This window comes from Peromyscus maniculatus, chromosome 22, assembly GCF_049852395.1.
Source record: "Peromyscus maniculatus bairdii isolate BWxNUB_F1_BW_parent chromosome 22, HU_Pman_BW_mat_3.1, whole genome shotgun sequence".
NCBI lineage: Eukaryota > Metazoa > Chordata > Mammalia > Rodentia > Cricetidae > Peromyscus > Peromyscus maniculatus.
In genome coordinates, this window is record NC_134873.1 from 47,085,179 (window position 1) to 47,109,005 (window position 23,827).

General features: G+C 44.8%; 1 protein-coding gene and 1 long non-coding RNA gene across 4 annotated transcripts in view; both read right to left on the minus strand.

Moving 5' to 3' along the window:
• Fez2 (fasciculation and elongation protein zeta 2) overlaps positions 1–7,127 on the minus strand; it is a 40,598-nt gene extending 33,471 nt beyond the window's left edge. For all 3 annotated transcript variants that reach the window (XR_006067332.2, XM_006984841.4, XM_006984840.4), the window contains exons 1-2: positions 6,840–7,127; positions 2,472–2,580 (exon numbers count right to left, since the gene is read on the minus strand). Coding sequence is in view for 2 of the 3 variants with exons in the window: in XM_006984841.4 (XP_006984903.1) it covers positions 2,472–2,580; positions 6,840–7,090 (360 nt within the window). In the remaining variant the exon portion in view is untranslated. The remainder of the gene's footprint in view (positions 1–2,471; positions 2,581–6,839) is intronic.
• Positions 7,128–19,645: 12,518 nt separating this feature from the next.
• Positions 19,646–22,689, minus strand: LOC107402194 (uncharacterized). The gene is made up of 3 exons (XR_001579263.3): positions 22,630–22,689; positions 22,147–22,248; positions 19,646–20,174 (listed from the first exon to the last, which is right to left on the minus strand). It is a non-coding gene; the product is annotated as an uncharacterized LOC107402194 (long non-coding RNA).
• Positions 22,690–23,827: the final 1,138 nt, after the last annotated feature.

A 23,827-nucleotide genomic window follows, 5' to 3' on the forward strand; every position in this document is an offset into this window, starting at 1 on the left:
TGATGATAGATAATACCACTTTCCTAGGTTAAAATTTTTCTTAATTATGTATGACCTAAAAGAGTAACATGATTGCTTTGATATAATACTTGCACATTTATTCTTCAGGGACTCTGTACATACTATGATATTTCTGGGGAGTGGAGTTCTGTTTCAATTCTATTCAACAAAAGAATAACCACAGCACGATACATGATTGATTGATTGATTGATGATTGATTGATTGATTGATTGATTGATTATCACTTGTCCATTTTAATCTCCTGAGTCTTTCCAGGTAAAGCTTTTTATGTTCAATCCTAGCATGAAATGGCAAGTCTTTGCTAGTTGCCAGCATGGCCACAGCATGACTCTGGCATTACAAACACCATCCAGAGGATAACAGAAGGAGTGGAGTTACAGAGTAACAACAATACAAGATTTACATTTTATTCAGTGAAGTTGGATCGGAGTGCTTGATTCGTGGAGCTACTGCGCTGCTTTTTCAAACTATGAAATGAATGCTGGATGCTGCTTTTTTTTAGAATGTCAATAAGAAAATATACTCAAAAAAAAAAAAGAAAGAAAGAAAGAAAATACACTCATAGATCCTTTCAAGAAAAAAATAATAATAATTCCATCACGATTTCTGACATGCCGGACACAGTCTCAGTGAGAAGATTATTCGCTCATTTACTTACTCCACAAACAGGCTACACAGTCCTCGCTAAGTGCCAGGCATCGAGACGGTCACTAGAAAGTCACAATCTAATTAATGACAGACTCAGAGACATGACTAGTGAGACAGCACCGTGGTGATTACAAAGACACGTGGACGCCGCACTGTGGGAACTAGCGCCCATGCGACAACAGGGCGAACCTCAGTGGGACAGAAAACCAGTCCTGGAGAAGTTCACATCTCCACAGGGCTCTCCGATTTCTACATGGGAGTGTGTTTTCTTCCGCGCAAGGATTTAGGCCATGGTGAAGTCACCATCTGTCAGTGATGCTGTAGGTGGGGATTCTCCCCATCTGAGAGGCTGGATTAAGTGTCCTTTAAAGATCCTTCCAACTCTAAAATTGTATAATTCCATGAGCTCAGCGAGGGCTAAACAGTAATAGGAAGCTTCGGAGAGGGAGTGAACTTGGACAAAGCCCCACGCGACAGCCAGGCCCTACATAAATAGAAGGTGGAACAAAAGCTATCCAGCTCGGGGCCTGTTTAGTGAATGTGTGTCAGGTCAACCTGCAAAGCTTAACGGGGTTAGTGGTGGCAAGAAGTAGTTACTGGTTAGTTACAGGGATTCTGGCGAACAGAGTCAGAATTCCACATTCCACCAGAAACTGAAAGCACCGGGCTTTTCCAAGTCACGTAAGTAAGAAAATCACTTCATGAAACATGAACAATACTATTTAACATCCTGACAGCCCCACAGCATCACACTTAATGAAATAGAGCGTGCCAGGGGATCTGACATGAGCTTACATTGTTCTCTGCTGAAGAACTTGAAGCAGAGGGAATCGGAAATTCAAATCACTGGGCTACGCTCCTCCTCGGCTTTACACAAATTTAACTCTGTGAGTGTCTACTTCAAGTCATTCTCCTGCCTCATCTGTCCCCTGGCCATGCCATCACTGTGTTCACACTTGTTACCTGAGGGGTTGTCAAATGGCACTATCAGGGTGGACACACATTACAAAGTCAAAAATCAGCAATGGGAAGACATCGGGTGCTAAAGTGGGGAGACAAGCATGAGGGCCTAACGTCAGCCCTCCACAGCACCCACATAAAAGCCATGGCGGAATGCAACCTATAATCCCAGTGCTGGAAAGAGAGAGACGTGAGGATACCTGGGCTCGCTGGGCGGCCAGCCTAGCTGAATGAGAGAGCTCCAGATTCCATAAGAGACCCTATCTCAAAAAATAAGGCGGAAAATGACTAAGTGAATACCCGATGCCAACCACCACATAAATGCACACGAATGTATACATGCATGCACACGTACATGCGTGCACGCGCACGTACACATATACACACACACACACACACACACACACACACTCAGAGTGTACATATACACATATGCACAGAAAAAGTCAAGAACAGAAATGTCTCTTAATGGTTCCCCAACATTCACAGGAACGTACGTCATGCCTAGCATCACTGTATCACGTAACACTTACTCCCTGCTGATATCCCAATACCCCCCAATAAATCAAATAAAAGGGTAGGATTCTGGGTGTTCTCACTATATCACAGTCCAGTTGTATAAGCTAAAGGAAACAGATCAGTGGTGTAAAAATGAACACAGGAGGAATGGCAAGACTGACCCAGCGAAGAGACAGCAGCGGAGACAAGATGGCAGGAGGGGCCCGGCCAGTCGCTTGACAGAAAGAGGCAGGTCCCCAAACGTGTGTTCAGAGACACTGCCCCCATGTGCCCCACTATCAGCACTGGGCACGCAGCCGCTCTGGTCCAGTTCCTCACTTACCCCTTTCTCTGAGAGGTTCAGTGTGAGCAAATGCAAAGTCCTCGTATGGGATGACTTCCAGTCTACAGGCATGACATTCCCATAATTGTCTGTCAGGGCATTCCAAATCCTTAAACAGAAGAAAACGTCAGTCAGTGAGTGCAACACTCTACACAGCTTCTGTTGAAAAATCCAGTACTATTGTAAAAGGGCTCAGAATAAAAAAAAAATTTAAAAATTAAAATAAAAAAGAAAACAGAAGGTGCATTTCGTTTCTTAGAAAAACATCATCAGAACTAGAGTCATGAAAAAATCATAATTGGACTGACTATGCGCAGGACACTGTTCAAAGTTTATAAGGCACATACACAGGAGAATCACAGAGCACACAAACACACACACACAAGTAACTAAATGTAAAAAAAAACCAACAAGCAGTGTAGATAGATAGATGGAGATATAGACACACATACACACGAAAATATACAGATTCATTTACTCCTCAAAAACAACATTAGAAGCAGAAACCTTTATTATCCTCATTTTCCATGTGAAGAGCCAGGAAACAGGGAAAATCTCAGTACTGTCTCCAGAAACAGACAAAGTAAACACACTGTGCTCTCCAGAGACATTCTATATTTTCTGGAGAAAAGATTCGGCCTCCGTGTGAGAAGAGGATTTAATATCTATTTGTAAAGTAACAGGATAAGGACGGAGGCTGATGAAAGGGGAAAGATCAAGGGACCACATGAATGCAGGCAGGTCATACAGTCAAGACAATTACCCATCTTCTCATCACACAGTATCTGAGGTCGGGGTGATGGGATAAAATGAAGGGCCATTGGACTGGGGCTCAGGAAACAGAATCATATCATTTTCCCTCAAATAATGAGCCAGTCTTTGGCCAAGTTCTTTAACCTGCCTGGGTATCTAAGCTGCCCGGCTACAAAATAAAATTTAGACATGAAGCAGGCACCTTCTCCAGCTCCAACATTCTAAGCATTAATTCAAACAAATTGTATTGAAAATATCACAAACCACGATGAACAAAAACAATAGACTTCATGATAAGAATTCCGGGCTTGGTACCAAAATAATAATCAACATAGTAAGACATATTTTATAAGGGGAAAAATCTAAGTTCAGAGGTATCAATAAGATGAAATTTAGTTCGGGTAAGTGAGGTTAAACACTACACATCTGAGTTGCTTAGTGGGAGACTACACTAACATGTCACATTTTTTAAAGTTAAAATTTGTAACAACTATCTACTTGTAAATAATAAGTCATGAGATATTTAGATAAGTCTTTTTCCCCCAAGTGTGTCAGTGATCAGGATACAAACAACCTAGCAAGGGAAAAAAAAAAAATGAAACAAATCAAGTTTAAAACTGGAAAAGCAACAAATTTGACTTAATACACCAGGATTCTCTGCTTAAGAATAGAAGTTGCCAGAAGTACAATGCCCCAAGGGGTGTGTGAACTTCCAAACCCAAACCAACCTCAAGAAAAAACACAAACCCCAAAAGCTCTAGAAAGCGGGACCTATCACCCTACACATCTCCCACAAGTAAGGCTCGCTCAGATTGCCTCCCAGTTGGAACCTGATGGTCTCTAGTGTCGATGAACTAGACCTGGAGGCAACAGCATGAGTTTCACCATTCTGGGCCACAACTGTTCAAATCTAACAACCGACTATACACCTAACCCCGGCCAGGGACACAGACTGTTCTAGAAGGTGAGGAGTCCCAGGTTTGGAGGAGTTGTTTTGTCCGCTGGTGACATCCTTCTTTTTAAAGAAGCTCTAAGACAAAGACCGTGGAGTATCTCTCTTGGAAGGAGTAGCTGCGGGTTCTAACTTCCAAGAAAGAAGAATAATAAACAAGACGTGTGCTCTCTCCCAAGGTCAGAACAATTGTAGCTGGAAGGACAGACCAACTTCCCTCAAAGATTTCCAGAATTCTCTGGTCAAGACCTCTGAGCTGCCTTGTCTTTATCATAAATATTATGACCCGTCATAAACAGCTGGTGGAAGAGCCCCCTCCTAGCCAAAGTCCTACAGACCGTGGCTCCAGGGGACACTGTCCTGAAGCCCTCAGCAGGTGACTGCAATCCATAGTGACAGAAACTGAAAGCAAAGTTCAAGGAAGTTAAGTAAAAAATCTGAGTCAAGTGGGCAAAGAAGTGAGCCCTACCTCTTCAAAGGGCTGGGGTGGGGAGCTTGAAAGATGAAGCACAAATACTAAAACGCTTGCCTAGCTTGTAGGAGCCCTGGAATCAAGCCCCACAGCACAGAGAACTGGGTGTGTTAGCTCACATCTGTAACCTCAGCACTCAGTGGTAGAGGCAAAAAGATCAGGAGTTCAACGTCAACCTCCTCTACAAAAATGAGTCTGAGGCTAGCCTGAGCTACAAGACTCGAGCTCCAAATTGAGGGGAGGGGAATAATAACAAAAAGCCAAAAGGTTTAGTGGCTTATGCCCTGTAATTCCAGCACTTGAGGGCAGCAGGAAGATTAGGTCAAGGTCAGCCTCGGCTCAATAGCAAGTTCAAGGCCAGCCTGGGCTACAAGAAACAAAACAGGAAAGGGAAACAGCATAGCTTAGATTTTACAGCCACCTAAGTTTGAAGCACAGGCTAAAATAACCTTTCCAGAATGTCCAACTGAAGCAAAAATAGGTCTTCTAAGATTCTTAATGCCAGCCTCGCTCGTCTGTTTTTAAGTCAGTTACTCATAATTTTAAAATCCAGATGAGGCAGTACGTCTCCATAATTAAAGTGTACAAATCTACACATATATGAAGCTATCTTCTCTTTGGGAAATTCCACAAAAGTCACCTTTTGTTATGGTTCTGCACGCCTATCTCCGAACTTAAAATCCCATCATAAACTTATCCCTCCTCTGCCCTGGGGCAAAAGAATGGCGTTGGAACACAGCTCTTCACCCATGTTTACATAGGCCCTCTCTCTCTCTCCTTGCTCTTCCTTGACAAATCTCCTAATTCCTTGAGGAATTAAAACTTTTTCATGCTGGGCGGTGGTGGTCCCCACCTTTAAGCCCAGCACTGGGGAGGCAGAGGCAAGCAGATCTCTGTGAGTTCAAGGCCAGCCTGGGCTACAGAGTGAGATCCAGGAAAGGTACAAAGCTACACAGAGAAACCCTGTCTCGAGAAAAGAAAAAAAAAAAAACTTTTTTATAATTATCATCATTCAAGAACTCCTCACATGGCTTGGCCGGTGGAGGTGCCTGCCACTGAGACCAATGACACTAGAGACCCACATGGTGGGGGGGGGGAAAGAACCACTGTCCACAAGTGGTCATTTGACTTGACAGGCTTGCTACAGCCACCCACACTCACACAAGTACTCACACAAAATTAATCAAATGTAATAAAAAAAATTTTTTAATTCCCCTCTCCACTAACCTCTCGTCCCCCCACCCCTCCAATGCTTTGCAAACAGGTCCCACTCATCACCTTCTGAGAGTACTCGGTTCACTTATGGCCTCCCTAGGACCTCCTCTCTCCCTAAAAAACAAACCACTCTAGCTCACTGGCTCTCAGCATTTTTTCTTAACTATCTTTTGGGGGCAGAACCATGGTACATAATTACAACTTTCATTTCACCAAACAATCACTGGGGTTCAAGGTAAAGTGCTCTCATCGACCCCTGTGAAGGTCCTCACTGGCACTAATCCCATAGAAGATTCCGTAGCCATTGCCTGCCGTACACTGGGCTTCCCCATACACGATTGGATCCTTGTCATTAGTAACTAACGCCCTTCACTTTTTGCCTCTATGGCAGTTTGCTGTCGTGGTCCCACCAGACTTCTGGAACTTCGATGGTACCTCCCTCCCTCCCTCGCACCTTGGCACCTAACTCCATCAGGATTCAATGTGCGGGTGGCTTTCTCTACGAAATTCTTCATTCGGACATCCCCTTTGAAATCTCCCATATCCGGTAGAAATATCTATCCAGGCACTCATCACACCCACAAAACCTGTGTTTTTAACACACCTATGCCCCACCCCGCCTTATAGCCTACTTCAGAGGAGCAATGCACACTTTGGGAATGCCCAGGGCCAAGCCCTTGGCGGGGGGCTTTAACAGAAGCGAACTGAATGAATGAATGACCCCCACGTGCCGCAGGAGGCAGGGTCTCCTACAAGGCAGCATCCAGGGGTCTGCAGGAGGGTTCCGGGGAAGGCAGGGGCAGCAGCGGGGCTTTTAAACTCCAAGCTGGCCAGGCCGGGCAGCTCTCGGGGCGGGGCTGGGAGCGGCCGAGGAGGAAGGAGGGCGCGGGGCGGGGCCTGCTCGGACTCCCGGCAGCGACGGGGGCAGGGCGAGGTAAGAGGCCCGCGCCCGCCCAGCTCCCCGGCCCGCACTCACTCGTCCCCCTGCAGGAGGCTGCGCTCGGTGATGGGCCGCACGGTGGCCCGCGGGGGCTCGGCGTCCATCGAGGGGCGGAAGCACAGGCTCAGCTTCTCCTCCAGGCTGCAGGCCAAGGCCGGGAAGCTGTCGCCGCTCGCGTGGGCCCCAGCTCCGGCCTCCGGGCTCGCGTTACAGTTCTCCTGGTCCTGGGCGCTCCGGGCCGGCTCCTGGAACTCATAGAAATCCTGCCAGTCCCCGTCCGCCGCCATCGCGACCGCTGCCGGCGCGCGCCCCGCCCCGGGCCGGGCGGCCACGCCCTGTCGCTGTCGGGCCACGCCCCCTAGTGCCGCCCACTCTGGGGCCACGCCCCCTTGTCCTCCAGTTCTCGGGTGAGGAGTCCCGAGCTGCCCTTCAGATTTTTCACTTCCTGAGTCTTTTGGAGCTGACCACCGGGTCCCAGGGAAAGAAGGAAGATCTCAACGGAGTTGAGTCACTTCCTATGTTCTCGATCATTTAGAAATAACTTCCCTCAGAGCGTCCCTGTCTCAAAGTGGCTAAAAGGAAGAAGACTTTTGTAAACTTTACAGTGTCAGATTTTTTTTTTCCTGCCCCCAGGGAACTCTCCTAGCATTCCATCCAGAATGACAAGAGTTAACTGGGAAATGTTGAAGTGGTACGGAAATTCATTCCACAAATATATCCCTGCCACGTGCAAAGCACATGCTAGCTGACTAATTATGTGAGTAGATAGTCTCGAAGTACTTAGAAGAGGCCTGAAGAATAAGTACCCACCTGCTCGCTGCCCACGGGCACTCCCTTATTACTTACCATAGCCGGAGTGTTGAGGCTAAAGTGAAAATTAAATCTTGTAAAAGTGTGACTGAGGTATGGAAAGTTTTCGTTTCTCTGTTTCGCAAGCTGAAAAGATTTACGGAGGTGGGGAGTAGGGATGGTTGTATGCAGTGTGAATACACTGTACCCTGAAGATGGCTGGGTTTCTAGTTTTCTTATGTGCATCTAACTACAACAAAAATTGGGGAAAGTAGATAGAAGCAGTAAATGCCCGGGAACCGACAAAACCAGTATCCCTTCAAGTGTGTCATTCAGGGGGTGAAACATCATTAAGTGGTACATTATAAAATGTTTTATAGACACACATACTCAAGATCCTATAAAAAGTTATTGGGCGGCTCTATCCAGTGGGCTTGTTTTTGTGTAAAATTAAATACAACAATGAATACAAAATGCCTAATAAATTGCCTAGCATACAATATTCCCCGCCTTGGGCAAAAGGAGGTGGCGAGTGGACAAAGTGTAAGAAGCCATCCGAGAGGAGACCCGTTTCTGCCCTTCCACACACCCCTTCTTTAGACTCTTTCGGCTCAGCCTTTATTAGAAACTATCTGGTTTCAAGTTCCAGTTCCCTGAAACCTTTCACAAAGTATTTCCTCTCAGCGGTCTCACTCTCCTTCCTGACAATGCTCCTCCCCCTCAGCCAAATTTGAGCTTCCTACACTTCCCCCATCTGGAAAAAAAAAAAAAAAAAAAAAAAAAAGCATCAGGTTCAGATCCAGACAGTCCACCAGCACAAAGAGACCTCTGAGGAGGAAGGAAGCGGGTCTCCTTTAATCACAGCCTTCAGCCTAATTTTACTAACTGGCTCACTCAAACTGATTTATTTTATACCTGTTATTTCCTACCACCTCCTAGAAGAGACCCTATGAAAATGAACATGTGTAAAAGAGTTTGCTCATTTGATAGATTAAGAAAAGTTAGCTTGCATATGCACCAATAATAATTAAAGAAAAAAAAAGGACATGGCTGAGGTGGGGCACCTGAGAGGGGAAAGCTGTAAGGTTTTAAATTAAAACTAAATTTAAAAAGGAAAAAGTTAGCTGAGAAAAATAATTTATAGCACTTGGTTCAAAATTAGAAAAGATAGAATAATAGCTTCATGGTACTTGAGTAATGTGTTCACATAAACACTGAGATGGAAACATCTCGGTTTTATAGTGCATTAAAATGTCTACATATCACATGCCCCAGTGAAAAATTAAAAATGGAGTATGTTATGTTATTTAACATGTAAGTCATCTACACATATAATTAATCTGAAAATATAAAACAAAAAAGAAAGGAAATACTATTATTCAGAGACTGACTCATAAAATGAGGAGCTTGCATGGGTCTGTGCTAAGTCCTCTCCATGTATGCTGTGGTTGTTTAGCTTGGGGTTTTTGTGGGACCCCTAACAGTGAGAGTGGGGGTACCTCTGACTCTTTTGCCTGCTCTTGAGACCCTTTCCTCCTACTGGGTGACTTCGTTCAGACTTGATAAGAAGGTTTATGGGTACTCTTTTGTTGTTGTTTTTCAAGATGGGGTGTCTCTGTGTAGCTTTGGAGTCTGTCCTGGAACTCAGTCTGTAGACCAGGCTGGCCTCACACTCACAGAGATCCACCTGCCTCTGCCTCCCGAGTGCTGGGACTAAAAGGCATGCGCTACCACCACCCAGCTATGCCTAGTCTTATTGCTTCTTATTCTGCTGTCTTGAGTTCATATCCCTGGAAGGCCTGCTCTTTTCTGAAGGACAATAGAGGAGCAATGGATCTGGGAAAGAGGGGAGGTGGGGGGAGGGAAAAATTGCAATTGGGATGTATTGTATGAGAGAAGAATAAATAAAAAGAAAAAATGGATATATATACATATATATATATACATACATACATACATACATACCCAAAATGTCTAATTGACAAAGTACCATGCTTAGCAAATGCTAGAGGCTCATAGAGCAACAGGTAAGAAGGTCTATAAATGAAATTTTTCTAGAGAAAACCTCAGAAAATGGCTAAGTTTACTTAGTAATTACAAAAAGAGAGACAGAGGAAGACAGACAAACCAACCAATAGACCAAGAAGAAAATAAAAATAGAACAGAAATCTATATATTGACCCATGAATTGAAGGAAAATTGTTTGCTTGTCAAAATTGAAAAAGTGGCTTCTTGCCCGATAACTATGTGTAAGTATTATATGTCAATTAAAACTAAGACCACACACAATCTAGCATTTGCTAATAAAGAACATTTCATCCCCATTATTCAAATCTGACAGGGAGAGTCTTTAGTGAACAGCTACACTTTGCATTTTAATGATTAAATTGAAGTCTACATTCAGCAGTTGGTTAGCAAGAGAAGCCGAGATGACTGGTCATGGCTTCATCCTCTGCAAGGTACCAGAACAGCTGGGCAGGGTGGCCACTCTGGGTACGTGTCTGAGTGTGTTCTCTGTCACCAAATGCTGGTCTCTGAATGCTAGCTGCAAAACAACATTGGTAGCACTTCTTTATCTAACATTAATTTTTTTTAACTCTGATATCTCTCTTACTTTACCTCTGAAGTAAATTTATATTTCACGCTATCATTATATAAGTTAACTTTACTACAAAGTAATATGCCGTTAATAAAATAGACTATTGGTATTGGTGAACTTGAGTTTTCAGTGCATCCAGTGTTGGAGTTACAGAGAAGAAAGTCAATGGAGAAGAAAGTCAATGGAGATGGGACTTCTCTTTAGCCCATTCAAGAAAGAAAGAAAAAAAAGAAAGAAAGATAGAAAAGGTTCCTACTGTCAAGAAACAGAACAAGCCCACTTCCTATTTGTTTGGGGGTTGGGTAGGAAATAAGTTTCTTCTAAATTGTATTGAGTACAGTGACAAATGAACAGTATGTGACATCTCAGCAGAGGGGGAGAGCTCTGGAGACAGGTGGCATCAAAGGAGACACCAATGGGTCTCTAAGAGAAATAGATAATTCAGAGGAGTCTGCAGCAGAAGAGAAGCCGGGAGGCTGGAATTATAGCTGCATGGGATCAAGGGAATCCAACTCTTCGGTGGAAGACTGTGCTGTACTTGGAATTTTCCTTGGGCTGCCAACCAGCTTCCCAAATAAAGACAGGGAGACTTATCATTGATTATGAATGCTTGGCCTTAGCTGAGGCTTGTCCCACTAGCTCTTTTAACTTAATTTAACATGTTTCTATTCATCTACGTTTGGCCACAGGGCTTTTTACCTTTCTTCTTATGTCCTACTTGCCTGCTTCTTCCATGGCTGGCTGACCCTGGCATCTTTCTTCCCTGAGCCTAAATCCCTCCTTCTACTCACTGTCCCTGCCAGAAGTTTCACCTATACCTCCTCCCCCACTATTGGCAGTTCAGCTTTTTTTTTAGACCAATCAGGTGCCTTAGGCAGGCAAGGAAAAACAACAACACATCTTTACATAATTAAACAAATACAACACACATTCCACAAACATACATGCAACACATCTTTGCACAGTTACACAAGTATTTTGCAACCTAAACAAATGCAACACATCTTTGCATAAACAAATACTCAGCAACACTGTACTTGTGTCTGATACAGTTACATATTTCATGGGGATTATATACATCATCGTACTTTATCTTCTGGAATACTTATTAATGTAAATAGAAATATTCTAAATTTTCTACAGTATCAGGATTAGGCAGTCCTATTACTCAGCAATATCCCACAAACACCACCAAAGCTGTCCCCCAAAATTCACAACCCATGAGGGTGGTAAGAAAAATAAGCATTATAATTGAGGTGATTTCAGTAGAGCTGGCCCTGAAGGTGTAGGTGATGGAGAGCAGACCCTGAAGGTATGAAAACAGGCACTGCCCCTTGCTCATCACTGCTAGGGGTGAACTAGCCAGGGCAATGCTGGAGAGCTCACCCTGGTGGTGAGGACAAGGAGAACTGGTGGGCTGGCCAACCCTGCACTACCCAGACCCAGAACCAGGGTTATGAGTCAGCCCACTCCAACATCCACCCCATCTATGATCTACTGGAGCACATGAAGGGACCAGGCCTGCAGACCCAATGCTGCAGGATCTCCATGACACAGGGCAACAGCAGATTATCCAAGAGGAGTCTTAGTGAGGGCCCAGCATTTATAGTGTAGCAGAAACCAGAGGCCTCAAACTAGACCAATGACTCTTTTTTGTTTGTTTGGTTGGTTGGTTGGGTGTTTGTTTGTTTGTTTTGTTTTCCAGACAGGGTTTCTCTGTGTAGTTTTTGGTGCCTGTCCTGGATCTCACTCTGCAGATCAGACTGGCCTCGAACTCACAGAGATCTGCCTAGCTCTGCCTCCAGGGTGCTGGGATTAAAGGCGTGTGCCACCACTGCCGGGCCAGACCAATGACTCTGCAATGAACACTTGCAAGTAAAAATAAATGGATAAAAGGGTTCGCTGCGTGACTCACTGTGTCACACTACAGCTTCCATGATGAGATTCTTCATGGAATTTTTTTCCTCTTAAATTTTATTTTATTTTATTGGAGGGGGCGGGCTTTGCAAGGGCAGAGGGCAGATAGGAAGGGCCAGGAAATGAATAGGATGGCGATGCATGATGTGAAAGACACAAAGAATAAAATAAAAAGAAAGTTAAAAAAATAATAATAATTGAGGTGGTTTAGTCCTTTGGGATTTTTTTTTCCTACATCCTTGCTGCCTTCCTCCTAAGTTTTGATGTTCCAAACTTTTTAGAATATTTCTTGCTATCTTTAAAGAGAAAAACTGTTTTATAACTGGGAAGACTGTGAGAATCAGGATGGAAATAACTAATCTCCATACAACATAGTTTTAATTTTTTTCACATTTATTTATTTTGTATGTGTATGTTATTTGTGTACACATGTGCCCACAAGCTCCATGACACACGTGTGAAGGTCAGAAAACAGCTTGTAGGGGTTGGGTCTATCTTTCTGCCCTGAGGTTTTCGAGCCTTGAACTCACATCATTGAGCTTGGCTGCAGGCACCTTTACCTGCTAAGTCATCTTACTGGCCCCTAACGTAATTTTTGAAAGCTGTAAGTTTTTAATAGGATATTTTTTTTTTTTTACCATTGGCCTTTTAAAACATGTCAGTGTTTTGACAGCAAAAGAGCTAAATCAATACTACTGCCTCAAAATAGCCTCTGCAAACGGTCTGAACCTAAAGGGACTCACTATTGAAGCCAGGCAGGAATTGGATCCACAAAAAAGCAAAACAAAGTGGACTGTTAAGATAATTGTTTGTGTAATTTAAGCAAACAAGTAATTACTCAATTTTCTGCTCAATTTGACTAGGAGAGACACAGAAGTCACTAACTCTAATTTAGTAATACAGGGTTAAAGCTAGGGGACTCTGTAAAGTCCTTGTTAAGTCATTTAAAGAAAGAAACGTTAGTCTTCTCCCCTGTTGTGGAGAGAAACTTGCAGCCCCAAGAGATTGATTTGCTGTTTGGAAAAGCGAATCAGTGTGTCTCTGATATCTCACAGGATGGGGCATTTACAAAGCCCCGAATTAGCACCAGACTCCGGATTTTACTAGCTCACTCAACTCTGTGAAGCCCAGTAGGGTTCCAGGGACCCCTGCCACCTGAGTAGTGTTTTTCTACACCTACACCAGAGCGTGATCAGATGCTGAAATGAACAGGCATTCTAGGATGCATGTGCTCAGAGTGTCAGCCAACCCCAGCTGCAGCCATTTCCTCATGCTGTGGTCTGATCTGCATCCCTTAGAACTCATATGCAGAAGAACCTCTCTGCCTGGATACCTCAGAACGTGGCTGTATTTGGGGGTACCCATTTTAAAGGTGAGTAAGGTAGAGTGGAGCCTTTAAGGGGGCAATGGTCCAATCTATTTTTATTAAGAAGATGGTGTTTGGTCCCAAAGAAAAATCCCAAGAGTGCACAGGCACAGAAGGTCACATCAAAGCAGAGTGAAATGGGGGTAAGAAAGCCTCGCCTGCCCTGCTCACATTTCAGTATTGAACTTCCAGCTTCCAGAAGCGGGGGAGCGGTGGGGGAGGGGGAATATACTTTGTTGCTGTATCTTGTCATCTCGGCCCCGGCAGAGTAATGCCAATCGGTCTCCCACAGCCACCACAGTGGCATCAAGAAGTCCCATCCCCGTCCCCGTCCCCCCCCCCAAAAGGTGCCTCACAAGTTCAGGACAGAGATGATTCCATTTTTCCTTCCGGCTTCATTGAATTAAATGGGTGACTGATGTGTAAAGAGAAGAGCTAGATCTTTCTGCTCACACCACCCTCCCACGGGACAGAGGCCTGGGCATTCGGAAGAGTTAGAGACATGGAACTGTGGGCAGACCAAGAGGGGTTAGTGTGCGTTCCAATCGGTCCCCATGAGAGGGCTTCCCAGAGACCAGAGAGTGGGCATGTGGAATACACAGTGTCTTTATCTCCAGCTAGGGGGTTTCTCAGATAAAAGACCTGGACATCAGTGTTCTCATGAGCTCAAAGCATGACATCATGTGAGTTACCCGGAAGAATCTCAGGTCCAGGTCTGGAGTTTAGAACCATATGAGACTTAAGAACATGGACTATTTCTTACTTAGAAAATTATTAAGGCTAGAGGCTGGAGCAAGTCCTATGGTGATGGCATCTGGAGATAGGGCAATGGGGGCATGGTGGGGGAGGGGAGATCCACACTTTCACCATTTGTTGGACGAATTTTTTTATGATTTATGAAAAAAAAATATGATTTTTTTCCTCCCTGGAGGCCCAGTAGACATCCCAAAAGAGTACTAGACTTGAGTCATCTTGAAGGGGATGCACCAGAAAAGCTAGCCATACTGGGGAGAAAGAAAGATGTCAGGGATGGAAGGGATCAGAAAGAGAAAAACAGAAAGAGCAGACCTAACCCTACCTGTCTGCTGGTCTCAACAGGGGCAGGAAGATGGGTACAAATATAAGACAGAGTTACTTATGTTACTGCCTAAAACTAAATCCGAGCTTTCTCACTGGTGTGACCTGGCAAATTCAGCCCTTTCAACATGTTCCTTCTGTGACGCCATGATGACCTTCAGCCCCCACCACCTTGGACTCATATACCAGCCCTTCTGTTCCCATTCTCGTGGGACTGCTCCCTCCCGCCGCCCATGGCCCTGGTGGTGCACAAAGATTTCCCGTTTTCTTAGAAAAACAATGGTAACCATCCAACCAATGTCAATGCAGCCAAGTACAAAGGGGTTTGCCATCCCAGTGCAAGCCAAGTCCAAGCCCTTGAACTGGGGTCAGCTAGCACCCTATGCTGCCAGTGGGTTGATACCTATCACGCTAATGAATATCATACCAACTGGAAACAGGTATTAGAGAAAGTGAGTAGAGAGATGCAATTCATCCATATAAATAAAAAGTGCCCCCCAAAAAAATTCCAGGCTGAAAGAGGTGTTCAGTCTGCTTGCTTAAATAGAGCAGAGATCAAGAAAAAACCAGCCACTGGCTTTTTCATCCTGTCATGAAAGAAGGATGGGTAGAGAGAGTCCTGGAAATCACGGAGAGCTAAAACCCTGGGACAAAGTAGTTTCAGAGAGGGTTCAGTTCGGATGGTGACAGGCAGCAGGATGCCTTCTGATTCACGTTCAGAAAGCGAGCGCAGGAACGAACGTGCTGGGGTCACCTTTGCAGTGAGATTCTTTGATTTGGGTCAGGTCATTCATCTGTCATCCCCACCTCCGGGTTAGGTTGGTGTTTGACAAGTCCACATCACCGGATCTCTGACACAATGCTAGTGTATCGCTGCTTTTATCTGCCAGGCAGGTTTTAAAAAATGATTCATTTACTCTCCTTTGTTATTCCGGTTTGCTTTGTCTCAAACCTCAACTTCCCCCTCTAGCAGGGATGGCTGTGTAACACGGGCCAGGAGAAAGTTAATATGCAGAGACACATACTAGGTCAGAAGACTTAAGTCTCTCACTTCTGATAAGCTTTCAATCCTTTGCTGGATAATCTTTTACAAAGGAGACGAAAGAAGTCAACACGTACAAAGTAGCTGAGGAAATCTCTGGTTTTGGTACCTGAGAAATACTTGTTACATTTTGAAACAGGGGCTCTAGATGTGGCCTGGGATAGCCTGGACCTTGTTAGGCAAGGCTGGCCTCAAACTTGTGGTGATCCTCCTGCCTCTGTTTCCCGAGTGCAGGCTAGGGTACCGGCATGCACCATCACACCTGACTTAGGGCCTGAGAAAGGTACAGGGGACTGAAAACGCTTTTCCAGATTTCCCTGTAAATGAAAAGGATGCCCTCTGTGGCTTATACTGGAATGAGAGAGAGGTTAACTCAGGTCCCTGTTTTCACAGTGCCCTGCCTGTGAATGATTTATAACGTGCAATTTGTTTCCATAAATTGTTTTTGAAGATCGATCTGTTCCTAAGTCTGTCCTTTACCTAAAAGTGATATTAAAATGGTTTCCCACAGGCAAATGGTGACCCGGGCTAAAAACCATGCTCTTAATACTTGGAGATGCAGACATTGACATTGATTTTTTTACATTAAATGACTCCGGGAGGAGAGACCTGTCTCCACTGTCCAATAAAATAAACAATATTAAGTTCTTTGAAATTACATTATTTAATTGCAGGCCTGCTATAAAAAATAATATATGGCATTTACATCTTCCCAAGATGTCAGGAGGGCAAGGAAAGTCTGCCAAATCACTAAATTCTACATATTTGATTTGCAAAGGATGATGGTTATACATACATCGGATGATTTTTTTTAAATCAAATTGACTTCCTATTGGTTTCAGGGAATAATGTTATTTTCATTTATAATTCTGGGATTTGCAATTAGCCCTTGAGTCCTTTCCCACAATATTCTTTTACAGGATTGGTAGTTGCATTCTCACATTGGCTGCTTTGGTGATCCAAAAACACCTACCCGAAAACGAATGGTGGGCAAAATAAACCACAAGATGCTGTCACATGAATTTTTTAAAATTACTACATTTGGCCCAAATGTGGTCTTCAAACAGTACTCATTTCTCACACCCATTACATACACACCTTATTTTATCCACTGTTGTTCAAGTCTTTCCTATGTATGTGTCTGTGTGTTATATGTACATGTATGTGTAACTGTGGGGGGGTGATATGTACCCATGTGTGTGCAGGTGGAGGCCAGAGGTTGACGTTGGATATCTTCCCATGGCGATATATATTGTGTATCCTAATAAACTTGCCTGGGGATTGGAAAAACAGAACAGCCAGCCACTAGTTCTGACCTCTACAAATCCTCAGTCTAAAGAGAGTGAGTTCCTATTTCCTCACGCCTTATATACCTTTCTCTGCCCTGCCGTATTACTTCCTGGATTAAAGGCGTGTGTGCTTCCCAAGCAAAGGCAGGAGATCTCAAGTGCTGGGATTAACATTGTGTGCCACCACTGCCTGACCTCTGTGTCTAATCTAGTGGCTGGCTCTGTCCTCTGATCCTCAGGCAAGTTTATTAGGGTACACAATATATCATCACATCTTCCTCTGTGAATCTCCATTTTATTTTGTTTTCTTGGTTGGTTTTGTTTTGTTTTGTTTTGTTTTGTTTTGTTTTGTTTTGTTTTGTTTTCGAGACAGGGTTTCTCTTTGTAGTTTTGGTGCCTGTCCTAGATCTCACTCTGTAGACCAGGCTGGCCTCGAACTCACAGAGATCCACCTGACTCTGCCTCCCGAGTGCTGGGATTAAAGGTGTGCGCCATCACCGCCTGGCCTGCTTTTTTTTTTTTTTTTAAGTAAGATATACTGAACCTAGCTGGGCGGTTGTGGCACACGCCTTTAATCCCAGCACTCGGGAGGTAGAGACAGTCGGATCTCTGTGAGTTCGAGGCCAGCCTGGGCTACCAAGTGAGTTCCAGGAAAGGCGCAGAGCTACAGAGAAACTCTGTCTCGAAAAACCACAAAAAAAAAAAAAAAAAAAAAAAAAAAAAAAAAAAAAAAAAAAAAAAAAAAAAAAAAGATATACTGAACCTGGAGCTTGCCATTTCAGCTAGACAGGCTGGCCGTCCAGTTCCTCAGATCTGTTTCCTCTCAACTCTCCCCAGCACTGGGGTTGCAGACACACCCCACTATGTGGACCTGGGCATCTGTACTCCCCCACGCACATCTGGGCTTCCTGGCTCAGGGCATTGCATTTCTCCAGCAAGCACTCTCCACTGCGCCACCCCTCCAGCCCCTGACACTGTCGGTTCTCTTCAGTTTGTTGCTGCTCTCGTTTAGAGGCGTTCGATGTCTTCCCTATTTTTCACCTGTTTCTCTCTTATTTTATTCTTTTCACTTTTTCATAAGTTTTGCATAAGACTCGGGCGCGAGCCAGGCAATGTGCTCAGGATGGCGCTCACTGTTGTTCACAAAGACATTCGAAATGTTTTCATTCCAACTCCGACCCAGGCTCAACCTCCAGGGACGACAAAAGAGCACCTGTTATTTCCCTAAGGCACTGCTACCCTTTTCTGTAGCCGTATCCGGTGACCAGCCCGGGAAAGCCTGGTCAACCAGCACTACTGGAAAAGTGGGAGCCTGAGACTAAGCCCGCCACTGGGATTCGACGGACCTCCAGTGCAGGGCAGTGGGGCGGAAGGGATGCCGTGGTGCAAAGGTTGAGGCTTCATCCAATCATTTTCTGAACCCAGCATTCCGAAAACAGCGATGGCCTCCATAGCAGCGTGCGAGGGTCTGAGCATGCTCCGCCCTTACCCAGGAGTGATAAGTTTTTTTGTATCCTGATAGGCCTCTCCACCGAAGCAGCAATCCAAATCAGATCAAATTAGGAAAAGGCCCAGTGTAATGGGTAAAGCATTCCAGGGTGATTCCCTGGCCCACAGAGAGGAGCCGGAGAGAAGAGACCTGAAGAACCACGTGTCTGTTTTCTGGGATGCAGCTTAAATACCCTGTGGGAGTGGTCTTGGACCTCTCTTGGGAGGAGCTGTGTTTGTCGGACTTTGAAGGGTCTGGTTTAGGGAAAGAGATGGGGGAGGGGAGTTGAGGTGGATCTTCCACCAGAACATTCCAGACTCTTTGGGTATAGAGATGCCAGGGTGCCAGGGGTTGAGGTGGAGCTCCCACCCAAACATTTTAGACTCTTTGGGTCTAGGGATGCCAGGGTGCCAGGGGTTGAGGTGGAGCTCCTACCCATCGAGGAGAGCGCAGTGATCAAGGATCCAGCAGAGCAGACACTGTCCTGAGACCCAGCCATGCAGAAAAGGGGGTTTCATTCAGAATAGACTGCTAGCGATCAGTTGGACCTGTTCTGGTTGTGACTACAGACCCGGATCTGGTACAAAGAAGGCTTTAACATGAAAGTGAGGAAGTTTAAGCTTTGGGGGCCCTGAGAGAGACCATGCAATGCACAGTAAGGAATCTTTAATGTTAGATGGAGTTTGTGAGCCCTTGGAAAAGATCATAGACTCAATCCCACTATAATTGAAAGATGTATTGATTAGCTCCTAGCAGAATGAATAATCTCTGAGCTAGACTTGAGGGCTAGGGGGCAGGGTTTTTTAACGGCAAACACCACAAGAAGACCTTCAACATCCACACAAGCAAAAACTGGTCTGTCCTGCCAAGTTGAAGTGTTCAGGAGACTCAAAACAATCTCGTGGGTATCTGCGTAAGCAAGTTACAGAAGCAAAAAAAAAAGAAAAAAAAAAAAGAAAAAAAAAAAGCAGTCAGTCATATCACAACAAGCAGATAATAATCATGACTGTATACTTTTGGGTATGGGGTGGGGGATCGCTGAGTCAGGGTTACTGGGAACTTATCTTCCAGAGGCTGAAGTCAGAGACAAATGGCTGGTGGGTACCAAGATGGATGACTAACATAAAACGGAGTTTCTTTAGCCATCACACGACTGGAGAGTGATGTCGGCTCACAGACGGAATACCAATCACCAAAAGAGCCACTTGCATTGCCCTTCAATTTTAGCTACATAGTCCCAGATTCCACAAAAACCTTACACAGTGACCTGTTAACATTGCTTATAAGCCACGGCTTTGAAAAATTTCAAAACTATCAATCACAAAGAAAAACATTTTCTTTTATTGAAAACTGAATTTTTTTTCCCACACAACATGTTCTGATTATGGTTTCCCCTCCCCTGCTCCTCCCAGTTCCTCCCCCACCTTCCCTTCTCTCCAGACCCACACCCTTTCAGTGTCTCCTAAGGAACAGTAATACATATAAATAAGAAAAATCAAGAATGAACAAATCAGAATATAACAAAACAACCAAACAAGAAAAACATCCAAAGGAAAAGCTCAAAAAAATGCCTAGCAGTGCAGAGACACACAGAGTCACCCACACAGGAATCCCACAAATGCCCAAACCTGAAAACCACATTATATACACAAAGATGTGCAAGGTAGAGGAACACAACAAAACAGGACTCCCCGGTGTAACGTTATGAGACAAAGCACGTCCGAAGACGACATTGAGTTCATTTCCGGTTGGCCATCCACTGCTCGGCACGCAGAGAGTGGTTCATTTCCACAGTGAGGCTCCCTAACAAGAGAAAATTAACTTTTCATTTGCAAGTGGCCATCCACTGGAGATAGCTTCTGGATTAGGGACGGAGGCACGAGTTTAATAACTAACTTTGTATTCTCCTTATACAAATCTCACCAAATTATGCATGGTCCGTATGTTAAAAAAAAAAAAAAAGTGGTTCCCCACTAAGGTGGTAAATGAAATTAGCCAGGCAAGGCCTGATTCTCACTGTTATTTTCCCACACTTTATGCAGGAACAGACACTTTTTAAAGCTTTAAACAGTAGCTCAAAAGACTGGAGTATAATTTCTGTTTTAAGAGCTGTTTTCATTTATTTGTTTGTGTGTGTGTGTGCCTTCGTGAGTTTATGTACACCATGTGCGTTCTGGTGCCTTCAGAGGTCACAGGGTGTCTGATCCCCTGGAACAGCCATTAACAGGTAGTTGCAGTTGTGGGCCACATGATATGGCCACCAGGAACCAAACCAGGGCCTTCGGCAAGAGCAGGAAGTGCCCTTAACCGCTCGTCCATCTTTCCAACCCATTCTATTTCAGCACTGGGGATTGAACCTGGGGCAAGCCATTTGCCGCTCAGCTACATCCCCAGCCCCGATAGGTACTTTTTGTTGCTGTTGGTGTTTGTTGAGATTTATGAAGTCAATAAGGATGGGTGTCTCTACCGCTAGCCTCAAACTCACAGAAATCCACCCACTTCCACTGTCTGAGTGCTGGGATCCAGGATGTGCACCACCACACTCAGCTCGGCTCGGCTTTATTTCCTAAGCTGGACTGCAGTTCCGTGGGGTCCTGAGAATGGGAACTAGCCTTGGAGTAGTGGGTAGAAGCAACATACCCCACATGCAGACCTGAGCCATGCAAACCTCCTACACATAAGCCTGTGTCTCTTGCCACCCACGGGCTCAACACCCATGAACATGGTGGGTCTGGAACCTGCGGATGAATGCCGCACAGCTGCAAAATGCAGAAAGAGCTGGGTCCCTCTCACTGCTTAGAAGGAAGGAACGTGAGAAAACCCACTTTGGACTTCCAGCTAGTGAGAAACAAACTTTTCATAGTTAAAGTTCTGGACATTTTCTGTTGCAACAGCTCACAGTATCTTAATAAATACTCTTCCTATCAGAAGACCCATAGCAGGCCAGGCAGTGGTGGTGCACGCCTTTAATCCCAGTGCTCGGGAGGCAGAGCCAGACAGATCTCTGTGAGTTCGAGGCCAGCCTGGTCTACAGAGCGAGATCCAGGACGGGCACAAAGCTACACAGAGAAACCCTGTCTCCAAAAACAAAAACAAAAACAAACAAACAAAAAACCAGTAGCAATCCTTTCAACTGTATCATGCGTAACTTTAATTAAATCTTACTGGCTTCATTGTAAACATTCACATGCATCTGTGACGTGTTTTCATGATTTCAAATATGGATATGTCTAAAGTTATATTTTCTTTAGTGAATTCAAATTTACATTGCTAGTTACTAAGTAGAAGTATATTTGTATATTTTTAGTGCATCTAAGGTTGGGTGTTTTTCTTTTTCCTTTTTTTTTTTTCAGACATTTCTAAAGAACCAGACTTACTTGTAGTGGTTTGAATGAACAGGGTCTTCCACACGCTCACCCATTTCAAGACTTGGTCCCTGTTTGTTTGGTGGTGCTGTTTGGGAAGGCTGTGGTGGTGGGTTTTTTTGTTTTTGTTTTTTTGTTTTTTTTTCCAAGGCAGGGTTTCTCTGTGTAGCTTTGGAGCCTTTCCTGGACCTCACTCTGTAGCCCAGGCTGGCCTTGAACTCACAGAAATCCACCTGCCTCTGCCTCCTGAGTGCTGGGACTAAAGGCGCCGCCGCCGCCGCCGCCGCCGCCGCCGCAGCCACCACCCGGCAAGGCTGTGGAGTTTTAAAGGTGGAGCCTTGCTAGCGGGAGCAGCTCATTGTGAGCAGGACTTGAGGGTTTACAGCCTCACCCCACTTTCAGTTTCCTACCTGCTTTGTGTTGGCAGTGGACCCCATGTGGTCTCTCAGCTTCTTGCTCCAGCTGTCTGCCGCCATGCCTCCCCTCCGCCGTTACTGACTCTCTTTCCGGAGCTGTAAGCCAAAGTCAGCTCTTTCTTCCGTGAGTCACTTTGGTCATGGTGTTTTATCAGTATCACAAAAAAATAACTAAAGCACTGTTAACCCATCAATGCAACAAGTCGTTAAAGATTGTGGGTTTCCCTTTACTCCTATATAAGGCTGAGATGTCTTCTAACAATACTAGAAATGGGATATATGCTGGCTTAGAGGACATTTGCATTCTTTGTCAACCATGATTCTTTCTAGGTTCCACATGCTAAATATAAAGCAGGGTTCTACAGGATTCCCTGGGTCACATATTAATAACTCAAGTTGTCCTCACCCTTCCTAGCTCATGTAAGCCTTCCACCCATCCTACGTCTGCCTTTACTTGTAACCAGGAAGATGACTTACATGTACTAAGAGTCAAGCTTCTCCATCCAGCTAAAAACGTCCAGGGGCCTTCAGTTATTTCTGGATACTAATAGCACAACTGTAGAACCCAAGTGAGCTCATGACTGAGTTCCAGGATAGGAGCCAATCTCTGGGCTTCGTTTGTGACCCTTTCATACCCAGTGCATGCTACTGAGGCTTCTCTGAGTTGCTTTCTATTCTGATGAGTAGTGCTACCTCTTCAAGCCCTCCATCCTGCCATGCAGACCCTCGGTCCTTCTCTACCCATAGCCACTGATGCACAGCCATCCTCAAGTTCCCATAAAACAAAGCCGTCTGTGGGAAGGGGCGACACATGTCTCTTCTAGTCTCTTGTTCTATGACCTACTGAACCTCCTTGTCTCAGAAAATCCCCAGTGGACAACTCTGTGAGCTATTGTATGTCTTTTTGCCTTTCCCCCCCTCCAAATCTCTATTATTAGTCATGAATAAGTTCAGATATTCAATGCTGATTCAATCATTCAACAGATTATCCTGACTCTGTCTACCCATGAGATGTGTCTTCAAGAAATCATCACACTGAATGCTTTGGGGGACAGTAGGTCAGATGTATTAGAATCTCTGATAAACCGTGGGTGTAGTAAGCAGGAAGTAGGGGTCCAGTTAGTGAAAATGTCCTGCACACACCTGAATCTTCAAGAGAAGAGGCCCTCGAGTGTCTGTTACATTTCTTTTCATTTCTCTGATAACGTGTGTGATGATTCATCACGACTGCGATCTTGCTTGAAATAAAAGACCCCTAGGGATCAGTAAAATACAACCTTGGGGTATGTCTGTGATGGCCTTTCCAAGGATGATTCGCTCCTGGGGTCTCTGACCTGATACATGGTGTAATTGACTGATGAATTGAAGAGTTGAATATACTTTGTAGAGCTGGTAGGGCTACGGTTGGAGGAAGTGGATGGCGGGGACATGCCTTTGAAGAGTGTATCTTGACTCTGGCTCGGCTCCTCCCCGTGACTTCTCTGCTCGCTAGCTGCCATGGGAAAAACAGCTCGCTTTCTCCACGTCATCTCTCGTGTTTCTGCCTTGCTGCAGACCTAAAAGCAGCAAAGCCAGTCCATCACAGACCCAAACTTCCTAAATCAGCTGTTCTCAACCTGTGGGTCATGGCCCCATTGGAGAGGGGGTGTTCAACAACCCTTTCACGGGGAATACA